Here is a 20,659-nt window from a genome sequence, read left to right on the forward strand (position 1 = left end):
GACAGCCAAAACTCCTGTTCAAGTCAGCGAACCCTGATGTAAAAAATCCTATATAAATACAGGTGCTGAGTAAAGTTACTCCATCCCTACTTCCAAATATATTTATTCAACTAATAAGTCTAAGCAAATGCAAAATCACTTGTGGATTATCCACATTCCTGCTGGCTGTCTTTCAGCATGACTTGTTTTCAAGTAACAGTCCATGATTCTTTCCTTACGATAAAACTCCAGTTACGCTACATTAGATAGTACCAGACCTAAAATTCAATAAAATAAGGGATATAGTCTCTTAAATGTATAAATAACGTGCTATAAATAGAGTGAGTTTGTGGGTCTGGTAGACTGGTTAAACATACACACCTTTCTTCAGAATCTAGGTGGTAGGCAGAACGTGGAGAAGGTTGGTGGGCCTATTAAAGGTGCATGCCATTGCCCCAAAAAAATACAGTTACCATGTGAAAAGATAGAGCAGTTACTTAACAGAAAATGCTACATATTCACCCTAATCACACGGCATGTACCTACTTCCTACTTATTAGATGGAGGCAATATGATATAATTTAACTAGCACTAAGAAAGTGCAAACAGCCTTAGCAAGTAAAGTTATAACTGCAATAAAAAAAACTACAAGGCTACACATTAACACTTTAACTAATACTTCATTGTTTGCTTTTCCAGTCAACTCATATAGTCTATCCCTGTAGCAAGCAGACTTCTCTAAAATACAAAATAATTACCTGTTCAAGCTTAATACTAACTAGCGAAACCACTTCACAAATTACTTCTATGTAGAGTTACCAGATTTAACACTTGCAGCTCTAAATATTATTTCTTAAGCTATACCATACTACATAAACCCTATTTTTTTCTTAAATAAAGACTTAAGAAGTACTAGAAGCAGTTATGACAACACATACTAGTCTCTGGAGGTGTAAGGGAGATTATAAGACAGAAGAGAGGGCTCATAAAAATGGACCTAAGTAGGAGGCAAGGGTGAAGACAGTTTATGGAGGGATGGAAAAAGTACTAAAAGGTCTGCTAAAGTAAAAAGAAAAAACTTCAAACAAGTGGCTCCCCAGATAGGAAATAATCACCATAAAAATAAATAAAAAAGAAAATAAAAAGGAATATTGGGACTGGAGAGAGACAAAGAAGAATCAATGGAAAGACTATGTAACTTACAGAAACTCTTTGCATCAATACTCATCAAAGAAACAAAGGGAAGGGTGTCCATCTTTTAAGGCAAAGCAGGGCTGAGGGAGGATGGAAAGATGAGGAGATAACTGAGAAGGTAAAATGGGAGGCTGAGTAAGATGGGGAAAGAGAAAGACACAGAAAACTGGACGTCTCACTGGTAATTCTACAAAAAGACTGATGTGGATTTGGTAAAACCCCTGATGGAAATATTTAACAGGTTCTTCAGGGAAGTGATGGCTTCCAAGTACCAAAGACAAGAAAATGGGATACTGGTGAAGAAAGGAAGAGCTAGTAGCAGTCAAGGAAAGTATGGCATGAATCTGACTTCAGCGGTGGCCAAAATAATGAAGCAATTCTCAAATAATGGCTTAGGCAATGTAAAATTAATTTACAGTGTGTAGATCCTGTCAGCATACTCAGACCATTGACAAGATGCAGTTTCATGATGTGGACATAGTCTATCTACATTTCTGCAAGGCCTTTCTTTCAATTTTATCCCACAGTCTCCTAGCAAAGTTGAGAGGGGTGGTCGCCAGTAGCAACCTCTGTGGAGTTGCAGAGAGTGGGTTAAATAAGAAAGTGACAAAAGGGAATCTTACAAAGATCAGACTTGGAACCAGTGTTATGTAATGTGTTCATCACTGCTCTCACACAAAACATATAAAAACTGCATGAATCCCTTTGGGGATGAACCGAGCTTTCAAGAGGTGGTAGCAGATGGGGGAAGGGGAAAACCTGAAGAGGTACATAAACATTTTCAAAGTGTGTTTAAAAAGAGACGGACATACAGACAGAAAGACTAAAATCCATAACCAAATGAATGGCGCTGTACCTGGGAATGACAGTCCAAAGGCAAATAAATGGAAGAGTCATGCTAAAACATCAACAAAAGACCTTGGGGCTATTATAACAGGAAATCTAACCAGTTAAGAGGACAAATTAACAGAATTACACTGCTTCTAAGTAATATACATCAGAAAATATATTTGCGCTCTAAAATATTTACTTTAAACATTACTTTTAAGCAAGCTGGGCCTGAAAATATGTTCGCATTCTGTGCGACATCATGCTGTAGCTTTGTATTGCAGGTCTAAGTAAAGAGTCACAGCTATACTTTGTACACTATAAACAAACAAATTATAAAACATTGCAAGACTAGGATCATTATGTTCTGACCTTGGTTATAACAAATGCTGTATGAACAGAATAATGTTATACGACGGGAAAGTTAGTTTGCATTACAGCATGAAATCATTGGAAACCTGCTCAGAGTTTCGGTCAGCTTAAGAATATGAATTATGAGACGTAAAATATTTCAAAAGGTACTACCTAAGATGGAAATCTGCTGAGATTTAAATCAAGAGTTAGTAATCTGACAAGTTAGGTTTATTTCTTGTGCAATCTCAGTAGCTGCTAATATATTCTAGATAATAAAACTTATTGTCAAAACATGATTTTATGTCTCAGTAAGTTTACTTTGAGAAGGACAATGTTCTACATAAGTAAATAACCCAACAGGCTCAGTGTGAAAGAGTGGCAAAGGCAAATCAAATGCTGTGTTATTTATTTTAAGGGTAGAATCTAAAGACAGGAAGGCAACAATGGTCCGTTAATAAACAATGGTTAGGCTGCAGCTAGAGTATTGTATGTACTTCTCGAGATCTTAGGGAAAATGGAAGCCAAACTGTTTACATAGTGTGGAGAAAGGTGGGGTTGGAGGCAGAAACTAGAGACACCAATGCTTGACAATCAAATATGCAATAACAAAACAGTGATTATAATGAGGAGCATTTTAAAACTGAGACTAGTTTAACAACAGAGAATCCTTCCTACTCCAGGTTATAGCAATCTCAATGTTAGTATACACATCTAAGTATCAGGGAGTTTCCTCTGTGACAGGAGATGCAGGGTGGAGAAACCGTGCTGCTATGAGTTTTGTTTCAGTGACAAATTGCTCTGTTATGAATACACTTAGTGTCAATTGTTAGTGTAATAAATTTCTGTCACGAAGCCCAGAGGACGACTAGGATACTGAGGGAATAGAGGATGAAATACAAAATAAAAGACAAAGGGAGACTAGCTGTTTTTACTGGACAAGGAATAAGATCAAGGTATACGAGATGCTACGGAGAATGTGATGGGATTACCCTGGAAAGGGAGAAAAAGGCAGATATGAGGTATCTAAAGGAAACACAATTTAAACTTGATATGATAAAATACTTTTTTTTGTAGAAAGAACAGTTTGACCAGAAGAATCAATAGAATGGACTACATAAATTAAGATAGCCAGGCCTTGAAAAACAGCCAGGGATTCCTGGATGAAGGAGAGTGGGGATGGTAGTTCCCTTTAGTTAGTTTCAACACTTGATCAGACAAGCAGCCTTCTTTCTTTTCCTTTAGTTTCTGTAATGCAAAGTGAACAGTCCACACAAAAATTAGTTTGCCAGTACTAAAAACACAAGTTATATTTTCTATTCTAATATTGCTTTTCCAGAAACACCTTAGGAAGAGCCAGTCTTGTTGTAGGCCACACTGGAATAGTTTACTTAAGAGATGGGATATGGCAATCCTACATGTTTTTCCTTTCCTGTAACACCATATATAACACCCTGCACCTGATCACCTACCTTGAGATTCTTTTAACAGCATCATATTAAATTAAAATGTTTTAAAATGAGATCACACTTTTGCACATAAAGTATAATTTTAGGCCAACCTCAAGTATTGCAGTTACACCACTTGGCAAACATTTTTCAGGAGCACTTCTAGAGCACAGAGCTCTGACCTTACCTGCACATCTTTTACGTCCTGCTCTCCAACATTCCCAATCAATGACATGATGCTGTTCTGTCCAAATCCCAATGATCCTCTGTAGTTCACTGCATAAACAAAATACAAAAACAAATGACAAGGTACCTTCTGAATTCTGCAATGTGGGGGAGTTGTGACACTATATATTGTTATATAGTCAACAGCAATGGAAACTAAAACATTACCTATCTTGTTATGCAGTTATGAAAACTCCAAGTGCACATACTTTGTTGTTTAGCAGTTCACCGCCATCCCATAAGAGACCTGCTGTATAGTTAAAATTACTTGCCACTATACGTCAAACAAAGTACTATTCTGGATACCTTTAAGGCTGGTCTTGATGACTTAATGGGTAGACACAAATTTACACCAAGCTTATCATGCTTGGCACTGCTTGATTCGGGTGGTAAGCAGTATTAAATGCTTGACTTGGTGGGGGGGGGGGTAGCTTTTAATTGCCTACTTAAAAGTGTATATGGCTAGGCATAGGTTCATAGGTATATATATTAGGCTAATGACTGCGGAGACCTTTATAAGCTTAGTCATGCAAGCCAAATGTATCCCACAGGCTATTTTGTCTTACAGGTTGTATTAAGGGGTGTATGATAGTTAGGACATGATTTAACAGCTGTCTCTGTCCATCATAGATATGGGTGCCAGACAAGGGGTGAATTTCCCATTTCCAATTCACTGCTCCAGTGCTCTGCTTTATATGGTAAAAAGCCTATTCCAGAAAATGGGAATTTTCTGAGATACATACCTGTCCCTCCAATATGTCCCATTTAAATTGAAGCCAAGTTTATATACGTGGATCAAGTAGTTCTGACTCTGTTCTTTTTGCAGACATGCAGAAGGTCTATCAGGTTGGGATCCAAGGATGCCTTGTATCCAGGCATAAATCTGCAGCATTCTTCAACATTTGTGAGTATCAGGTTCAATATGTCTGCATCTCTGGTAGGGGTATGCACTAGCTGATCCAGGATGTTTGTATTTACAAAGTCTAAGAATCTTTGTGTCTACAGACTTGGAGTCATATAAGATTTCCAGTTTATACAGGAACACTAAAGTCCCCCAGTAAGCATGGTGTTTATTTGAATGGTAAGTGCCTGAGCTATGGATTTCATGGGACATAGTGGGTGACCTGTAGCTTGCTAGGATATGTTATGGGACTTTGTCCACTGCACTCTGGACATAAAACTCCAGTGTGTCATCCTGTTTAACCACCCTGCACATATGCTTGTTACTGAAGTAGATTGAGACACTTTAGTCCCTGCCTGTGCAGTTGCTAATCTAGATATGTGGAAGACACTGAAACCTTGCACTGTCAGGGTACTCCCTGCAGCTTTAAATCATGTCTTGGTAACTGCACAGATGTCTGCACTCTCCTGTGTGAAGACAGCTTGGCGGGAGTGCAGCTTTTTATCTAGACTCCTAATGCTGATCAGTAATACTTTTTTAGATTTCCTTGGGTAGATTTTGCTATGTTGGTAGTTTTGTCACTTTGGAATTGCCTAAAAAAGGTTCTAATGGGGAAGACAATGCTTTAGCCAATATTCAAAAGCCTAAAGGGAAAGGTGCAGACCATCCTTGGCAAAGCAAAGTGATTTGTTAACCATGTCCTCCCACACCGACAAATATTGTACCCCATAGAATGATACCAGAAACTAAGCCAATTATTAAAGTCAATCATCTTCTGTTTGTATTGTGGCATCATCCTTGGTGAAGGTAGAATGCAGCTCAGTGCTAGGCATATACCAGCCTTTGACACATAGTCCGAGAGCTCCATACTGTCTCTCTTCATACACTCTAGGGAGGTACTATCTCAGCACATTTACACCTACATGGACTATGACTGAATCATACTGGTACCAGCAGAGCAATGACTTGACTGCATGTGTAACTTGGCGGATCCTGACCCCTAATAGGCAATTGACTGTTATTTTCTACTTGTTCAGCCTAGTGAGTGGGGCATCAGTATGTCATACAATGGAGTCCGGTATAATTAGAGTCCTGGGTAGTGTAATAGGTTGCAGTACGGGCTTAGTAGTTGAGACTCCAATGGGTGTGGCTGTATTAAGTGTTGTTACTGTAAGTGTTAAGTGCTGTTATGGTTGAGTGCTTTTGAGTTTGCTGAGAATAATTTTTGCAGGTGGAATGTCTGGGAGGCCTTTAGGGTTTGGGAAGACTGCATTTAAGTGACTCAGCATAGGTAGGTCTATATGTGGGGTGTGTACTATGTGTGGTGGGTGTGTGTTCCTGACAACCAAATTGTTATTTTGAGTGCTTGTATGAAAGAGTGCTCTCACCAGAGACATTGTGTACATACATCTCTTGCATACTATACTGTGTTTGTTTCCTTGAGGATTAAGCATTTCTCAGTGAACATTAGACAACTGTTACATTGTCTCAAGCCACCAAACTGGCTGTGGAGAAACTGGGAAAGTGCATGTCTAAGATGTCAGGTCTTTTACTGGGTGAGTTACAACAATGTTGCATACAAAGGGTTAATACTGGGCTGTCTAAGGGTGTTTGTAGGATATGAGACTGGACTAGGCTATATAATACTAAATTTAAGGGGCAGCACTCCTCAACAAGGAAAAGTACAGTTTTGTACCTACCATAAATGTAGATGTTCGAGTGTACACCCTGCTGCAGTCATCACACTTGGGTTATCCTGTCGTCAGGCGGTACCGCAGTCGGCCGGAATTCCAAAGTCTTGGTCCGGCATCGGTTGCTGTCGCTTCTTCCCTGACGTCAGTGCGCCAGGGGTATATATAATGCATCCGATGCCATTTTCTTCAGTTTTTCTTGCCCCAGATGTCAGGTGCCCCCAAAAAGGTGGTCAGTAATTAGTACCAAATGAAGTCATTTTTGCACAAACACAAAATCCCTCCAGCTATAAGCAAATACATCAGGAAGGTGTTGTAGAGATTTAGCCAGTTAGACTAGAGGGGATGGAGGGAGGGTAACCTGGACTGCAGCAGGGTGTACACTCGAACATCTACATTTATGGTAGGTACAAAACTCTACTATGTTCATCGTGTTACCCTGCTGCAGTCATCACACTTGGGTAGAATCCCAAAGCTATGGATGGGTGGAGGAGTTATAGAGGGTTAGAGGAGGCTAGAAAGCCCTGCAGAACTGCAGTGGCGAAGCCAGCCCTAGTCTTAGAGTAAAGTGGTAAGTGATAGTGTTTGGTAAATGAGTGTACTGAACTCCAAGTTGCAGCTTCCAAAATCTCCTTGGTTGGAACCCCCCTGAGGAAGGCTGTAGATGTAGCTGTTGCCCTGGTAGAGTGGGGCCTAATGGTAGCAGGAACTGGTTTTCCATGATGGGTATAGCAACAACGAATGCAATGTCATATCCATTTAGAAATGGTTTGCTTTGATATAGCCTTCCCTTGAGAAGCTGTAACATAGGATACAAAGAGCTGGTCAGATTTTCTGAAAGCCTTAGTTTTATCCAAGTAGTAGCAAAGTTGTCTGTGAATGTCCAAGGAATGCAGGAGTCTTTCTCCTTTGTTCTGTGGGTTTGGGAAGAAGGTGGATAAGTGAATGGTTTGATTTAAAGACACACTGGAAACCACCTTAGGCATGAAGGAAGGATTAGTTTGTAGAGAAACTCTGTCTTGATAGAAAATGAGGAAAGGTTCCACTGCCATTAGTGCCTGCAGCTCTGAGACTCTTCTAGCCGAAGTTATTGCTAACAACAGGGCAGTCTTCCATGACAGGAACTGTAGTTCTGCAGAGAATGCTGGTTCAAAGGGAGGTAGCGTAAGTTTTTCTAAAACAAAATTTAGGTCCCATGTTGGTGTAGGTGCTCTCCTGGGGGGGCCTAATGTTTTTTGCCCCTCTGAGGAACTGCGTTAGAAGTGGATGCGAAAATAAGGGTGGTTCCGTGTTGTAGTGGACTGAAATAGCTGATGCATGGATTTTAATGGAAGAAAAAGAAAGTCCTTTGTGCAACATCTCAGTTAAATACTGTAGAATCATAGGCATGTGAGGCTGAAGTGTGTTTTGGCCTTTAGCTTGGTTCCAGGCACAAAACCTTTTCCATTTGTCCGAATAGGCCTTCCTGGTGCTGGGCCTCCTAGCTTCCAGAATAACATCCATAACTGCGTGGGAAAGAGGAGCTGGCTGGATGTTTAGGTGATTTGCCATGCAGCCAGATTTAAGGTTTTTAGCTGGCTGTGAAGAATCTGATTGTTTTGCTGTGTGAGCAAATGGGCAATTTGTGGTAAAATCCAAGGTGGGCCCTGGGCCATATTCCTCAATAGTGGGTACCAGTGCTGGCATGGCCAGTCTGGGGCTATGAGTATCAGTCGTGGTCTCTCCTTTCTGACTTTCAGAAGCACCTTTGTGAGGACAGGCAATGGAGGGAAGGCATATACTGTCAGGTTTTTCCAACTGAATGAGAGTGCGTCCACTTTCCAAGCTTGATGGTGAAGTGTCCTTGTACAAAATTTTGTTAGTTGATAGTTTTGAGGACTGGCAAACAGGTCTATGTCTGGAAGGCCCCATTTTTGAGTTATCATTGCAAATACTTGTGGATCCAGTTTCCACTCGTGGGGATCCATGATGTTTCTGCTGAGGTCGTCTGCCAATGTGTTCTTTTGTCCTGGCAGGAATTGAGCTTGTAACTGAACTTGGTAAGCCAGAGCTGTGTTCCACAAGGTCATTGCCTGCCTGCATAGAGGGTAGGAGCGTGTACCCCCTTGTTTGTTTATGTACCACATTACTGTGGTGCTGTCCGTCCTTATTGTAAGTTGTCCTGGATGTAATAGATTCTTGAAGGCTGTCAGAGCATTCTGTACAGCTAGCATCTCTTTTTGATTGATGTGCAGATTCCTTTGATCTGCAGTTCATACGCCTTGAATGCACTGTCCTGCCATGTGTGCCCCACAGGCGTAGTCCGATGCATCTGTTGTGATAGTTTGCCTGGCTGGGGGTAGGTTGAAAGGCTGACCCTTGTTGAGGTGACATGCCATTGACCACCATAGAAACTCCTGTTGTAGGCAGGGAATGAGAGATATCATTGTGTCCAAGCTGTGGCTGTGTTGAGACCATACGCTTTTTAGGTACCACTGTAATTTCCTCATATGCAGCTTTGCAAATGGTATTAGTAGTATGCAAGATGCCATGAAGCCCAAGGCCTGCAGAATTTTTCTTGCAGGTAGTTGGGTCTTTGTTGCCATTGTTTTGAAATATTGAGTCAGTTGTAGTTGTTTGTCTGGCATCAGATAAGCCTTCTGGGCCGTTGTATTCAAGCTGGCACCCAGGAATGTCATATTTTGTGAGGGTACTAGTTTTGATTTCTTTTCGTTTACTGTGTACCCCAGGCAACTTAGATGTTTTACAAAAGCCAGATGTTGTAAGAGGATGTCCTTGCTTTCTGCTTGTATGAGGCAGTCGTCCAGGTATGGGTATATTTGAATTCCTCTTTGTCTGCAGTATGCAATTACTGGTGCCAGGCATTTTGTGAAGACCCTGGGCGCAGTAGATAAGCCAAAGGGCAGTGCAGAGAATTGGTAATGGGTTGAACCTGCAATGAAACGGAGGTATCTTCTGCAACTTTGTCTGATAGGGCCATGCAGGTATGCCTCCTTGAGGTCCAACGTTACTAGCCATGCTTTCTTGCCCAACATGGGAAGAAGCTGCTGTAGTGTTAGCATCTTGAATTTGGGTACTTGTAAGAAGGTGTTTAGAATTGAAAGGTCCAGAATTGATCTCCAGGCATTGTCCTTTCTGGGAACTAGAAAGAGTCTTGAGTAAAATCCTTTGCCTTGCTCTCGAGTAGGTACCAGTTGAATGGCTCTCATGTCCATGAGAGCTGTAATTTGTCTTTGTGCCTCTGCCCATTGATTTTGTGGCAAGTTTGGCATTCCTCTTTTCCTCGTGAAATTATGTCTAGGACCCATTTGCCCTTTGTGACAATGTGCCATTGTCTGAAAAAAGAGTGAGTTTTCCTCCCAAGGGGGCTGCCAAGAGAGTGTTGCTTGGCCAGATGAGGTGCAAGTCATTGAGTTTGTCTTCTGGTAGTTTGGGACCTGTCTTCTCCTCCCTTCTGTGCTGCAGTGCCCCATTGTCGAGGTTTGTACTGGGCTTGTGGTTGTCCTCTGCCTCTTGGACATCTGTATTTACCCCTCTGTGGTTTGTCAGTAGCTGGAAAGGACCAATTTTTTGTTGGCCAATTTCTGCTGAAGCGAGGGGGCTGTACCTGTAGGAAATCTTTGACTGTCTGCATAGATTTTGCTTTATCCTCCATTTTCTTTAAGACTTCTTCTGCTTTAACTCCAAAAAGAACATCCTGCTGTAAGGGAGCATCTAGAAGCTTTGCTTTAACATGATCAGGCAGAGTTTGTTCCTTTAACCAAGCATGCCTACGTATAACAGACCCAGTGACAGCTGCTCTGCAGAAGGCCTCCAAAGAATCAAACCCAGATTGTAAAGTATGTTTGCCCACCTGTTCAGTTGCATGCAACAGATCCTGCATTTCTTTCAATTCAGATTGTTGAGGAAGTGTCCTCATTTTTTGTTTTAACTGAGACATTAGGAATTGCTGATATTTTAGCATGTGAAACTGGCAATTTAGTGCCCTCATAGCTAGAGTGGCTGAGGTGTAAACCTTTTTCCCCCACCTGTCTAGTGCTCTGGAGTCCCTTTCAGAGGGTACAGGATTTTTAGCCATAGAAGCCTTAGCCCCTTTGGGACCCTGGGAGATAGTCTCTGGATCAGCAACAGGACTTTTATAAAGAAATTTGTGGGAATCAGGCACTCTGTAGTATCTATCAGGTTTGGCCGGAGCAGGAGGCAGAGAATCTGGGTTCAAACTGGATTCTAAGTAAACATCATCCACAATGTCTAAAACTGGGGGGGTGGCAAGTGGTCTGTGCTGGGGGAGTAAAAGAAACTCACTGAGCCTTTTCTTTGAGTCAGAGTAGTCCTGACCTTCCCAGTGAAAATGTTCCCTCATAGTGTGTAAAGGTTCCCCAAAGGAGTAGTCTTCAGGAGGAGAAGCTGAGGGAATAGAATCCTCAGCATCACAATCTTCATAAGGGGAGAAGGAGTAATCATGGTCCTCAGAGGAGCCTGAGGAAATAGAAACTTGTTCAGAGGAGGCATAATCTTCCTCTTGTCTAGGCCTTTTGTCGGAGGGGGTTGGGAATCCCTGATTAAAGAGATCAAATCTTCAGCCATTTTGAGCATCTGTTTCTTAGGTATGGGGCCTTGAACAGGGGACTGAAGTGCAGTCTTTTTAGGTTTAATAGGAGTCTTAGTATATGTTTTTAAGGTGAGCGTCGTCGGTCTGAAGACGCCTTCAGAAACCAAAAGTGTTTCTGCAGCACCGACATCTTTTTCAGCAGTGTCGTCGGTAGGGGCTAAACAAAATGGCTGGGTCGGTCTAGTACTTTCCGCCAAAAGTTCTGAAGCGGTCTCGGGTTCCTGGTCTGCGGTAGTTAGGGGCTGCATCGGAACCTCACTGAAGACCGGAGAACCGGAGACCGGACTGGCCGAGGCCTCGAAATCTGGCTTGGGTCTAGGCTGCCTGTCCTTATCCTTGCGTTTTTTGTGCAGACCTTGCGTTGGTTGCTCCGACGGCATACTGTAGCTAAATTTTCTACCGAAGTAGTTTCGTGTGAAATCAAAGAGTATTTTTATAGTACGCTTATTAAACCTAGCACAAAAAAGACAACTAGTGACGTCGTGGTCTGGGCCTAGGCAAGGTATGCAGTAAGAATGAAAATCCTTATGAGGTATTTGCTTCCCACAAGAAATACAATTGTTAACTTTTTCTGACATCGGTCTGAGGCAAGAAAAGTTTCCCCAACAGGGTACTTAGCTTTATTGAAGACTTCGGATCTGAAATTCGACTTCGAAAATCTCAGGAGTCGGCCGACCGGCACTTGCGAACTGCTTCTGCTTTGGGTACCGCGCGGTAAGAAAGACTGAAGAAAATGGTGTCGGATGCATTATATATACCCCTGGCTCACTGACGTCAGGGAAGAAGCAACAGCAACCGACGCCGGACCAAGACTTTGGAATTCCGGCTGACTGTGGGACCGCCTGACGACAGGATAACCCAAGTGTGATGACTGCAGCAAGGTAACACGATGAACATCTAGCTGCTCTATGGTACTCATTGTGCAATGTAGTTGCCTTACACTCACTAAGTTACTGGTACAGTTTCAGAGGTAGTTTTATAGGGAAAGTTTACTTTCTAGGTGTCTGCGTCTATTCAGGGAACTACTAACTGCTGCTGCGTGATGAGCAATGGCACACAAATGTGCCAAATTTATACAGGCACTTAAAACACTAGAAACCTAGCCTCTAAGCCCTCTGGCCAATAAAATGACTACATTTACAGCTTTCTTATGTGTTTCCCAACTTAGGCAGGCCAGGCCACCACCTATTGCCACTAGATGGAACGTCCCAGTCCTTTTAGTATAAGGCCACAAAAAGACTGCTTGAGACTGTATGCTCTCACAAAACAACTTTAACAAACTAGCTAAGCAAGGCAATTTCAAGCAAATACAGTAATTTCAGCCTTAAATGGTCCCTGTGATCTCTATCTTCTATGTTCCTAAGATACCTAAAATACTGAAGCCTCCTTTGTGTTTTTCCTTCTACATATCTCACTGCAGTCATCAAAGGTGGATGACACCATCAGATATTACATTTCTACTTCTGCAGTCCATCAGTTAGTATCCCACTCAGATCCACCACAGTATTCACTAGTTATGCAGGTCCAAACTCACTTTTACACTGGACATAAGCATACTATACTCTTTTTTTTATTATTACTATTTATTAGGAACATCTGAACTACTGCTTAACACTAATGAGCACAAGCAGATGGGGATGTGGCAACAGTTGACAGACAAGTTGTTGAACAAGAAAAGAAGCCTACACAACTGATCAAAAATCAGCTTCTTGAATGTGTCTACTTTGCTGTTGTGCAAGACTGCGGTACAATGGGGATAAGGGAATTTGTTCTATGATTATCCCACTGTAGTGCGACCTCTGAGTTGGCACATAAAAACAGCAGGGGATGTGAGGGACACAGGAGGGCCTGTCCCCCTGCAAAAAAAAAAAAAAAAAAAAGTAAAGCATTTACTTACTTTCTTTTTTTTTTGATAATGTGCATTTTGAGCAGTTGTACTCAATAAGTTCACATTCAATGTGTTGCTTTTTCGCTAAAGCAACATACACCTGTGGCAACACAGCAATATGTCAGGTGATGAAATACTTCAATATTATATTATGATGTTTTAATTCCCTCTTGATTCTATTGTAATGCTGTTGTACATATTGTACTGTCTCAGGCCAATAATATGTCAGAAAAAGGATCCAAGGACCATTCCAACCAATATGTCAATAAATGCTAGCTATAGAAATGAACAGAGATATAAAAAAATAAATAAACAGACACAGATATACTTATATGTGGATGTCCCTTTCCATGTCAGGTCTTACATAAATATAATTAAAGAGACTACTATATTTATATGAATAAATACAGTATTCTTTTTGCATAGGCTTGGAAATGCAGCCATTTTAAAGCAGGCCTGTATCTTTGTTTTATATTTCACATATTACATTCAATTTTAGTAAATGCAGTTTCAAAAGAAAGAAATGTTTCAGTGAAATAACCTTCAGACCAAAACACTGATCAAAGACATGCAGAACTAGGGAACATTATGTTAAGACATTGATGAGACAGAAACAAGACAGTTCAGTGACATTTGCAGATTACACACCTGCAATAGTAAATCTTATTTAGATGGTACAAGGCCTGGGAACCAAGTTTAAGGAGGCGTGCAACATGGACAAAGGAAATTTATAGAGTTTTGGTATTAAGATAGATACGTTCATGACAGAAGTCAGTTCAGAAGTTACAGAAACAAGTACAGTTCAGTTCCTTCCAGTCTTCAGTTACGGACATTTAAGCATTCATTTTGCAATCATTTGTTACAGAAATTTTGAGTTTCATTCAGTTCATCAGCACTGTGACCTGAGACAGTTTCAGTAATATATGACTTTATCTACGCTGCTACATCCATTGCGAACAGTCTTACATTACTGCTTACTACATAATAAATTCTAATACTCAAACTGAGAAAAGAATTGTGACTTGAAGTGCAAGGAGAGAAACTGTGAAATCTGGCACTTTTTCAGTCAAATACAGATGGTTGATTTCATCATCCCTGCTTATGAGTCCTTTGAAACCATAACATTTATTCAAAAGACGTTTAATGAAATGGACTTTTGACAGAAGATGTGATCTGAAGTCCAAATATTTTTTTTCTAAAAGTACTGTTTTCCATAGGGAACTTTGCCCCCCCCACACACACACACAATCAGTGCAAAGGACAGCCCCCACTGCACCTCATAATTATTACATAAGCCAGTGTACCTTGAGGATAAGGAGAAATTCCCCATCGTAGTGACCACCACCAGTAAACGTGTGATTTTTTAAGTAGTTCAGGTAAATGTAAGTGCGATCCTGGACTTCTCCGGACAGTCTTCCTTCATCTTATGAGATGAGAAGCAGCTAATGTATGATTATGTTACTAAGGCAACTCCTTGTGCAGCTATATGAAAGACATGAGTTGGAACACTTATATTCTCCACTGAATGCAGATCATATCACCTCTGCTCAAGTGAGTATGAAATTTCTATGAAGCAATGTATGACATAGTTTTATCAACAAGTTGGAATACCAGTTACTAAAAGCACTGAACTATTACTTTATATCTGAATCACAACATGTGCAACATTTAACATTCATTTTGTCTCTTCCACTGAAGTTTTATGTTACTGTATGCAGTGCGCTATTTTTTATGACACTGAACATAGAAGTAACTGAAAATACAACTTTTATTCAGCTTATCCAAAGTTGCAAAGCATACAACTGGGCAGTACATATAATTTCACCAATAAAAAATGCCCATGTACAATTTTTTACCACCATTCAAGCAAAACATCCAAATATAAATCCAGCTTGTGGTCTATTTAAACAAATTTACTGCAGCTTCCAAATGAACCTGTTTTACACATACAGTATCCTACTCTAGGCCTGTGATTACAAGGTTTCTCTAGACTTTTATACTCTAGGCAGATTCTTTTTAGAGGGAATCCCCCTTAAGGCATGATAGGCAACTCTGAATGAAACACAATGACAGTCTCCACTTGAAATCCAGTCTAGGAAAATGAACCTTTCTTTTATAATCTAGTGAATTTCCAGCAAATCTGGCACACAAGACAATCAGTCTCCCTCTTGAGACTATAGAAAATATGCAATGTATTAGAAAACCCCTCCAATTACGCTTGAACAAATTACATAACTGGTCTCATAACAACCCATGCAGGAAATTCTGTTCTAATACATAGCATTACCTGACTGCTCTTAAAGAAACAGTATTGTTCACACAATCTTCACATTATACAATGGCATTAGCAATGCTTTTACAGCCAAAATATTTAAAATGTAGCACATTTGCAATACTTACATCTACAGCATTCAATACCCCAAAACTGATACAACTGTTTTAATCAATTACTTTTGGTGACACTTTTACTCGTCAGTATGCACAGTCCACTGCCCTGTCGTTCACTAGTTTTCTTTTCATTTAACCAATGCTTTATGTTGTATCTAATTTTACAACATCAACAACTAATCCAGTGGTGTTATGATTGCATTCTGTCTATTTCAGTCTAACAGAACAGCTATACCAATATCTATTTCTGTTGGCAGAACACACCTATTTCATTGTAGTAATTTCTGTATTGTTTGCTGCTGGGAGTGTGACCCCTGTTAGAATTTGTCTGCAACCTTGGTCTTGGTGGTCAGACTGTAATTGTGCCATTGTTCTTTGGAACCCTACAATTTCTTGAGACCACTTTATTCCTGGATCTGCTTTGCTAGTCCCAACAAACCTACTTTGCTGTACATCTAACTGCCTGACCAATAATTTGATATCATTTGTGAATATTGATATGATTTATACAGAACTGTATGTTATGTACTGAGCTAAAACATAACCACAGCATGCCCAGCTGACGTAGAACAGAAATGCATATAAACTATATACCTGTACAAATTTGTTTTAATGGTAAAAATTAGTACATAAAAGGGTTAACTTGCAAAACTTCAAGAAAATAAGTTGAAATTAAATTGCTTTACAATTGTGCTATAAAAGTTATCCCTCAGTTTCAGTGTAGCAGACACAATGTCTAGAGCTAGAAGTTTTTCCATTGTCTTGAAAGAGAAGTAATTGCTAGGTTTGAAATATAAAAGTGTTTTATTGTTTTACAACTTCCAAGATCTGCAAGCATCTGAGAGAGATGTATTTTTCACAAAGAGATGTTAAATTCTGTTAGTTTCTGTTTTAGACTGGGAACTGAAGTCAGGTGACAAAAAGTGATGTCATCCAATTTAACGCAGCAGTAATATTTGATATTAATTTAAGAACTCTCACAGACAGAGAGAGAGAGACTGTGCATTTTGTATTTTGTCTTTGACCTGGAAACATCCATTCATCAGCACTACATCTGCACTTGCCTTGCTCTGTAAGTAAGTTTTTTTGGGCATAGTAACTCTTTTAGATATAGTTAGGAATATAGTAAAGAGTAGCTTAGATGTTTTCTGTATTTATTTGAGACTGTCCTGCATTGTTGTTTTAAATATTTCTTGTTATTTTGAACTTTGAAGTAACTGTGTTTGTGTACTGAGTATTGCCTTGTTCTTTTATTTATTATTAAACATATTTAAACCTATCTTTGTGGCTGATATTTGTGAGACATATTTAAGCTCTTAGAGTACTTGCATCTCTATTTGGTGACACTGTGCAGGCCACTCCTAAATAGCCTTGCTTGGTCAGACTACCATTTGGATTACTAGTAACATTACACAGTAGGACTGGACACTTTTTGTTAAGGGCTTTAAGAAACTGATAAGGAATTGGCTGGTGGCAGCTGGAACTACCTCATAGTCTGTGCAAAATGGGGCACAGAGAGTAAGCCTGTGCCAGCCTTCCCCAGGTGTGAGTGTGTGCTTGTATATAAATCAAATCTCAAACTGTGTGTGTCATCTAGTGTGTGTGTGTGTGTATGGGCAGGGACACAAAGCACTAGTTGGACAAAGAGGGTGCTGGAGGTCTTAGCGTGGCCACTTGGCTGAGATCTCAACTCTGTAGCTATGCCAGTCGGGAGTCTTATTGGGGATCTGGAGAAAGAGGGAGAAACCAGCCCCAGACTGACTATGATCTCTGTCTGCTCTTACGGGAAATTGCACTTTACTGTGTGTGTACTTGTCATCCTCCCAGTGTGTACATCCCCCACTGTTGCCAGTGGTGACGATTGAGGCTCCTTGACTACTGGGCCATTGTTGGGGTGTCACAATATGTACTGCTATTTTGCAGTTTAATACTTTCCTTAGACTGCATTTGAGAACAATGACTGACTGCTTTTCCTCTTTGATGTTGACTTCATTACAGCTGCTTCTTTGTCATCCAGTGTTTGAATCTGCCTTCTATTTCATTGGAACAGATTATAATTTTATCACTGAAGTTTTACATTAAACTACTTTTTGGGATCATTTTGATTAACTTTGTTTCCCTTACTTAATTATAATTACCTGGATATTGTTGTACTATAATACACTTATACTGCTGTTAACCTGTGCATCATTTATTGAGCTTATATGCCAATTATACTTTTGCGCTCACCTTACTGCACTTTGTTCACTGACCAACACTGCTAATTATATTTACTCTTGCTTTTTTTTGTTACAGATTTCAATATCCTGCATAGCTCACTGATCTATTGTCTAGTCAACCTAGACACAAAATGTGTTCATTTACTGTTTAAATTTCTTTCTGTAATGGTTATTTACTGCTTATTGATCTACTGAGTGTAAAACTTATCTCATTACCAGCTACTTCCCTTCTGCAATTCTGTTGTTTGAACTTCATCTGTTCATCATCTCAGTTATCTATTACATTACTAACTAAAGCCCTAGCTAAGCATTTTTATGAAACTCATTCAGAATCCATTTTTGGCTTTACTGTGTATTGGAAATACTTGATGGTTCACTGTGTGTATGTCATCTGAATTTAGATCTAGAAGTTCAAGAATACCCTCTGAATTTAGATCTAGAATTTGAAGAATACCCTCAACTTAAACTGTCGAACTGCAGACTATCCACAGGGTTTGTGCCTGATGCCTGGAGAAAAGGCGCAGTGACTCCCTTACACAACTGTGGCCTCTCTACAGATACAGGCAATTACTGGCCCACCAGCCTTATATGCAAAGTCATAAAATACATCACTGTAGAACTCATTTCAGCAGGCACAGGCAACTTAACTGGACTAATCTGGTTTTGTGAAGGGCAGGCCTGTCTTCTAAACCTAATAAGCTTTGTTTGAAAAAGATAATCAAGGCTGTGGATAGTGCTTATTCAGTGCACACTGCTTATCTTGGTCTGGTCAAGGCTTTTGACACTATCATCCATGCCGGTATAGTTAAAAAATAGACAAACTTAATGTAAACCCTAATGTCATGTGCTGAATTGCACATTTACTATCTGATAAATCTCAGATTGTGAAAGCTGCTGGCACCCACTCTGAACATAAAATTGTAACTAGTGAGGTACCACAAGGATCAGTGCTGGGCCTCTTCCTGTTTGGCATTTACTACAGTCCAATATCCCAGATGTGTGGTTGACCAAGTTTGCTGATGACTGCAAAATGGGTACTATTACCCGCACATCCACAGATACTAAACTCCAACAAGTATTAGATAAGCACATACCTAGTATACTGAAAATAATCTCAAGTTGAATGCAAGAACTGTAACATAGCAATCGGCAAAAAAAAGCTGTTCCAAACCCTCATATGTTATAAATGTTACTTCTATTCAGACAGACATTGTCATAAAAGACATGGGTACTTAATGTGGACAATTCTCTCTCATATGATCATAACGCTTCCATCACTGTTGGGACACCCCTCTATCTGGCTCAGTTAAATTTAAAGAGAACAGTTTCAAGATGCAAAAAAATCATTCTGACACTATGTTTCCCTTATCAGACCTATCACTGAATAAAGTGCTTCCTTTGGTACATATAAATCAACGCATACTGCTCACTAAGAAAGGCCACAAAGATACCTCACCAAAAAATAAAAAGGCCTAAAATCCTTCAACTATCCTCAGAGATTAGCACAACTCTCCTTATACTAAGCATCCTACAGAAAGCTCTGGGATGTTCTGTGTCTTGCTTTTCAAGCCACAAAGGATCCAGTCCTACTTGATGTCCTCTTTCTTTGTACAACCAACCAGTGGGTCTATAAACACCCACACTCTGAAACTAAGTATACATCAAAAAGTAAACAAGACTCACTAGTTTGCAGCAAATTTAAATTACCACTACATGTCAAAGTTATACTCTGATGACCTTTAAGGCAGTCTTTATGTCTTGATGTTTGGATGGGTAATCATAAATTTACACCAGGATTGTCACTTATAGCCCTGCTTGATTTGGAAGGAGACCACTATTAACACCTGAAAAGGAAGGCACAAAGAAGTGTGTCTTCTTAAAGGTATATGTGGCTAGACATCTTCTGGTCCTTGTATTATTCCTCTTTTCCTAATACAGATAGACTACTATGCTCAAGGCAGACAAACAACCAGGTTTAAATGTGGCAAGTAGCATTAAACCTCTTCTGAAAAAAAAGTCATGCTATTATAAAGTGGAATTAAACCTATAATGGCTGTTTTAGAAGAATGCTTTTTTTTCCCCAGTCTTCGCCTATAGATACTTTAAAATGTTTTAACATCACTTTTTAATATGTGGCACACATGTTGTTGTTGCTGTTGTTGTTGGGTCTTTCGGCTTTTCCATAATTTTATAAATTAATGCTGCTACATTCATTCCATAATATATTCAATGCATTTTTATACTTTGAATAGTTTCTATACAAGTGAAATGAATGGTTGACACATATCATATGACTGTTACTTACATGGTGTTGTATTTGCATGTTGATACCCGATGAAATATCATCTGACAGGAAACCTTTCATAGTTGCATGTATTCTGTATTTATACGTATATACACACACACACACACATATATATATATATATATATATATATATATATATATAAATATCACACAAACAAATATAATTTATTATATAATATATATTTGTTGAGTTTATTGGGTTGTTGATTGATTCAGTGGCTCCTGGATTTGAATTATTCTTTTGGTCACACCTGGAAACAGCTTGTTATTGAACAAGTGCAAAGTCTGTAAAACATAGCTAAACAATGAATACATTTCAATTTCTGAGCTGCTGAAACACAAACTAGCAGTGCTTTTTTTTCCTGTCCTTAGTCTAGGTTTAACAACTGAGGCATTCAACTGGTTGGGAGAAACATTTGTATTTGCTCTTTTTACATTTTTTCTAATTGACTCCTTGTACAGCACTCACCAGAAAAACAAGACAAATGAACAGGTCAAGAGATCTGACTTCAGCGTACTCTGCTATATATTTTTAGATTTAAAGTGTTTACTGGCAGATAAAATGAAAACCAAGAAACGGTCACAGCAGCAGTAGAATAAACACCAACGATTTTTTAAAACCACTTTA

The 20,659-nt window shown here is 39.6% G+C and overlaps 1 protein-coding gene across 1 annotated transcript in view; it reads right to left on the reverse strand.

Annotated features, from left to right (window-relative positions):
- Positions 1-20,659, reverse strand: part of LOC122806187 (acylamino-acid-releasing enzyme-like) — a 1,918,826-nt gene that overhangs the window by 796,959 nt on the left and 1,101,208 nt on the right. The window contains exon 19 of the mRNA XM_044076421.1: positions 3,988-4,076. Coding sequence (XP_043932356.1) covers positions 3,988-4,076 — 89 coding nt within the window. The remainder of the gene's footprint in view (positions 1-3,987; positions 4,077-20,659) is intronic.

This window comes from Protopterus annectens, chromosome 7.part0, assembly GCF_019279795.1.
Source record: "Protopterus annectens isolate FY-2018-M chromosome 7.part0, PAN1.0, whole genome shotgun sequence".
Taxonomy (NCBI): domain Eukaryota; kingdom Metazoa; phylum Chordata; order Ceratodontiformes; family Protopteridae; genus Protopterus; species Protopterus annectens.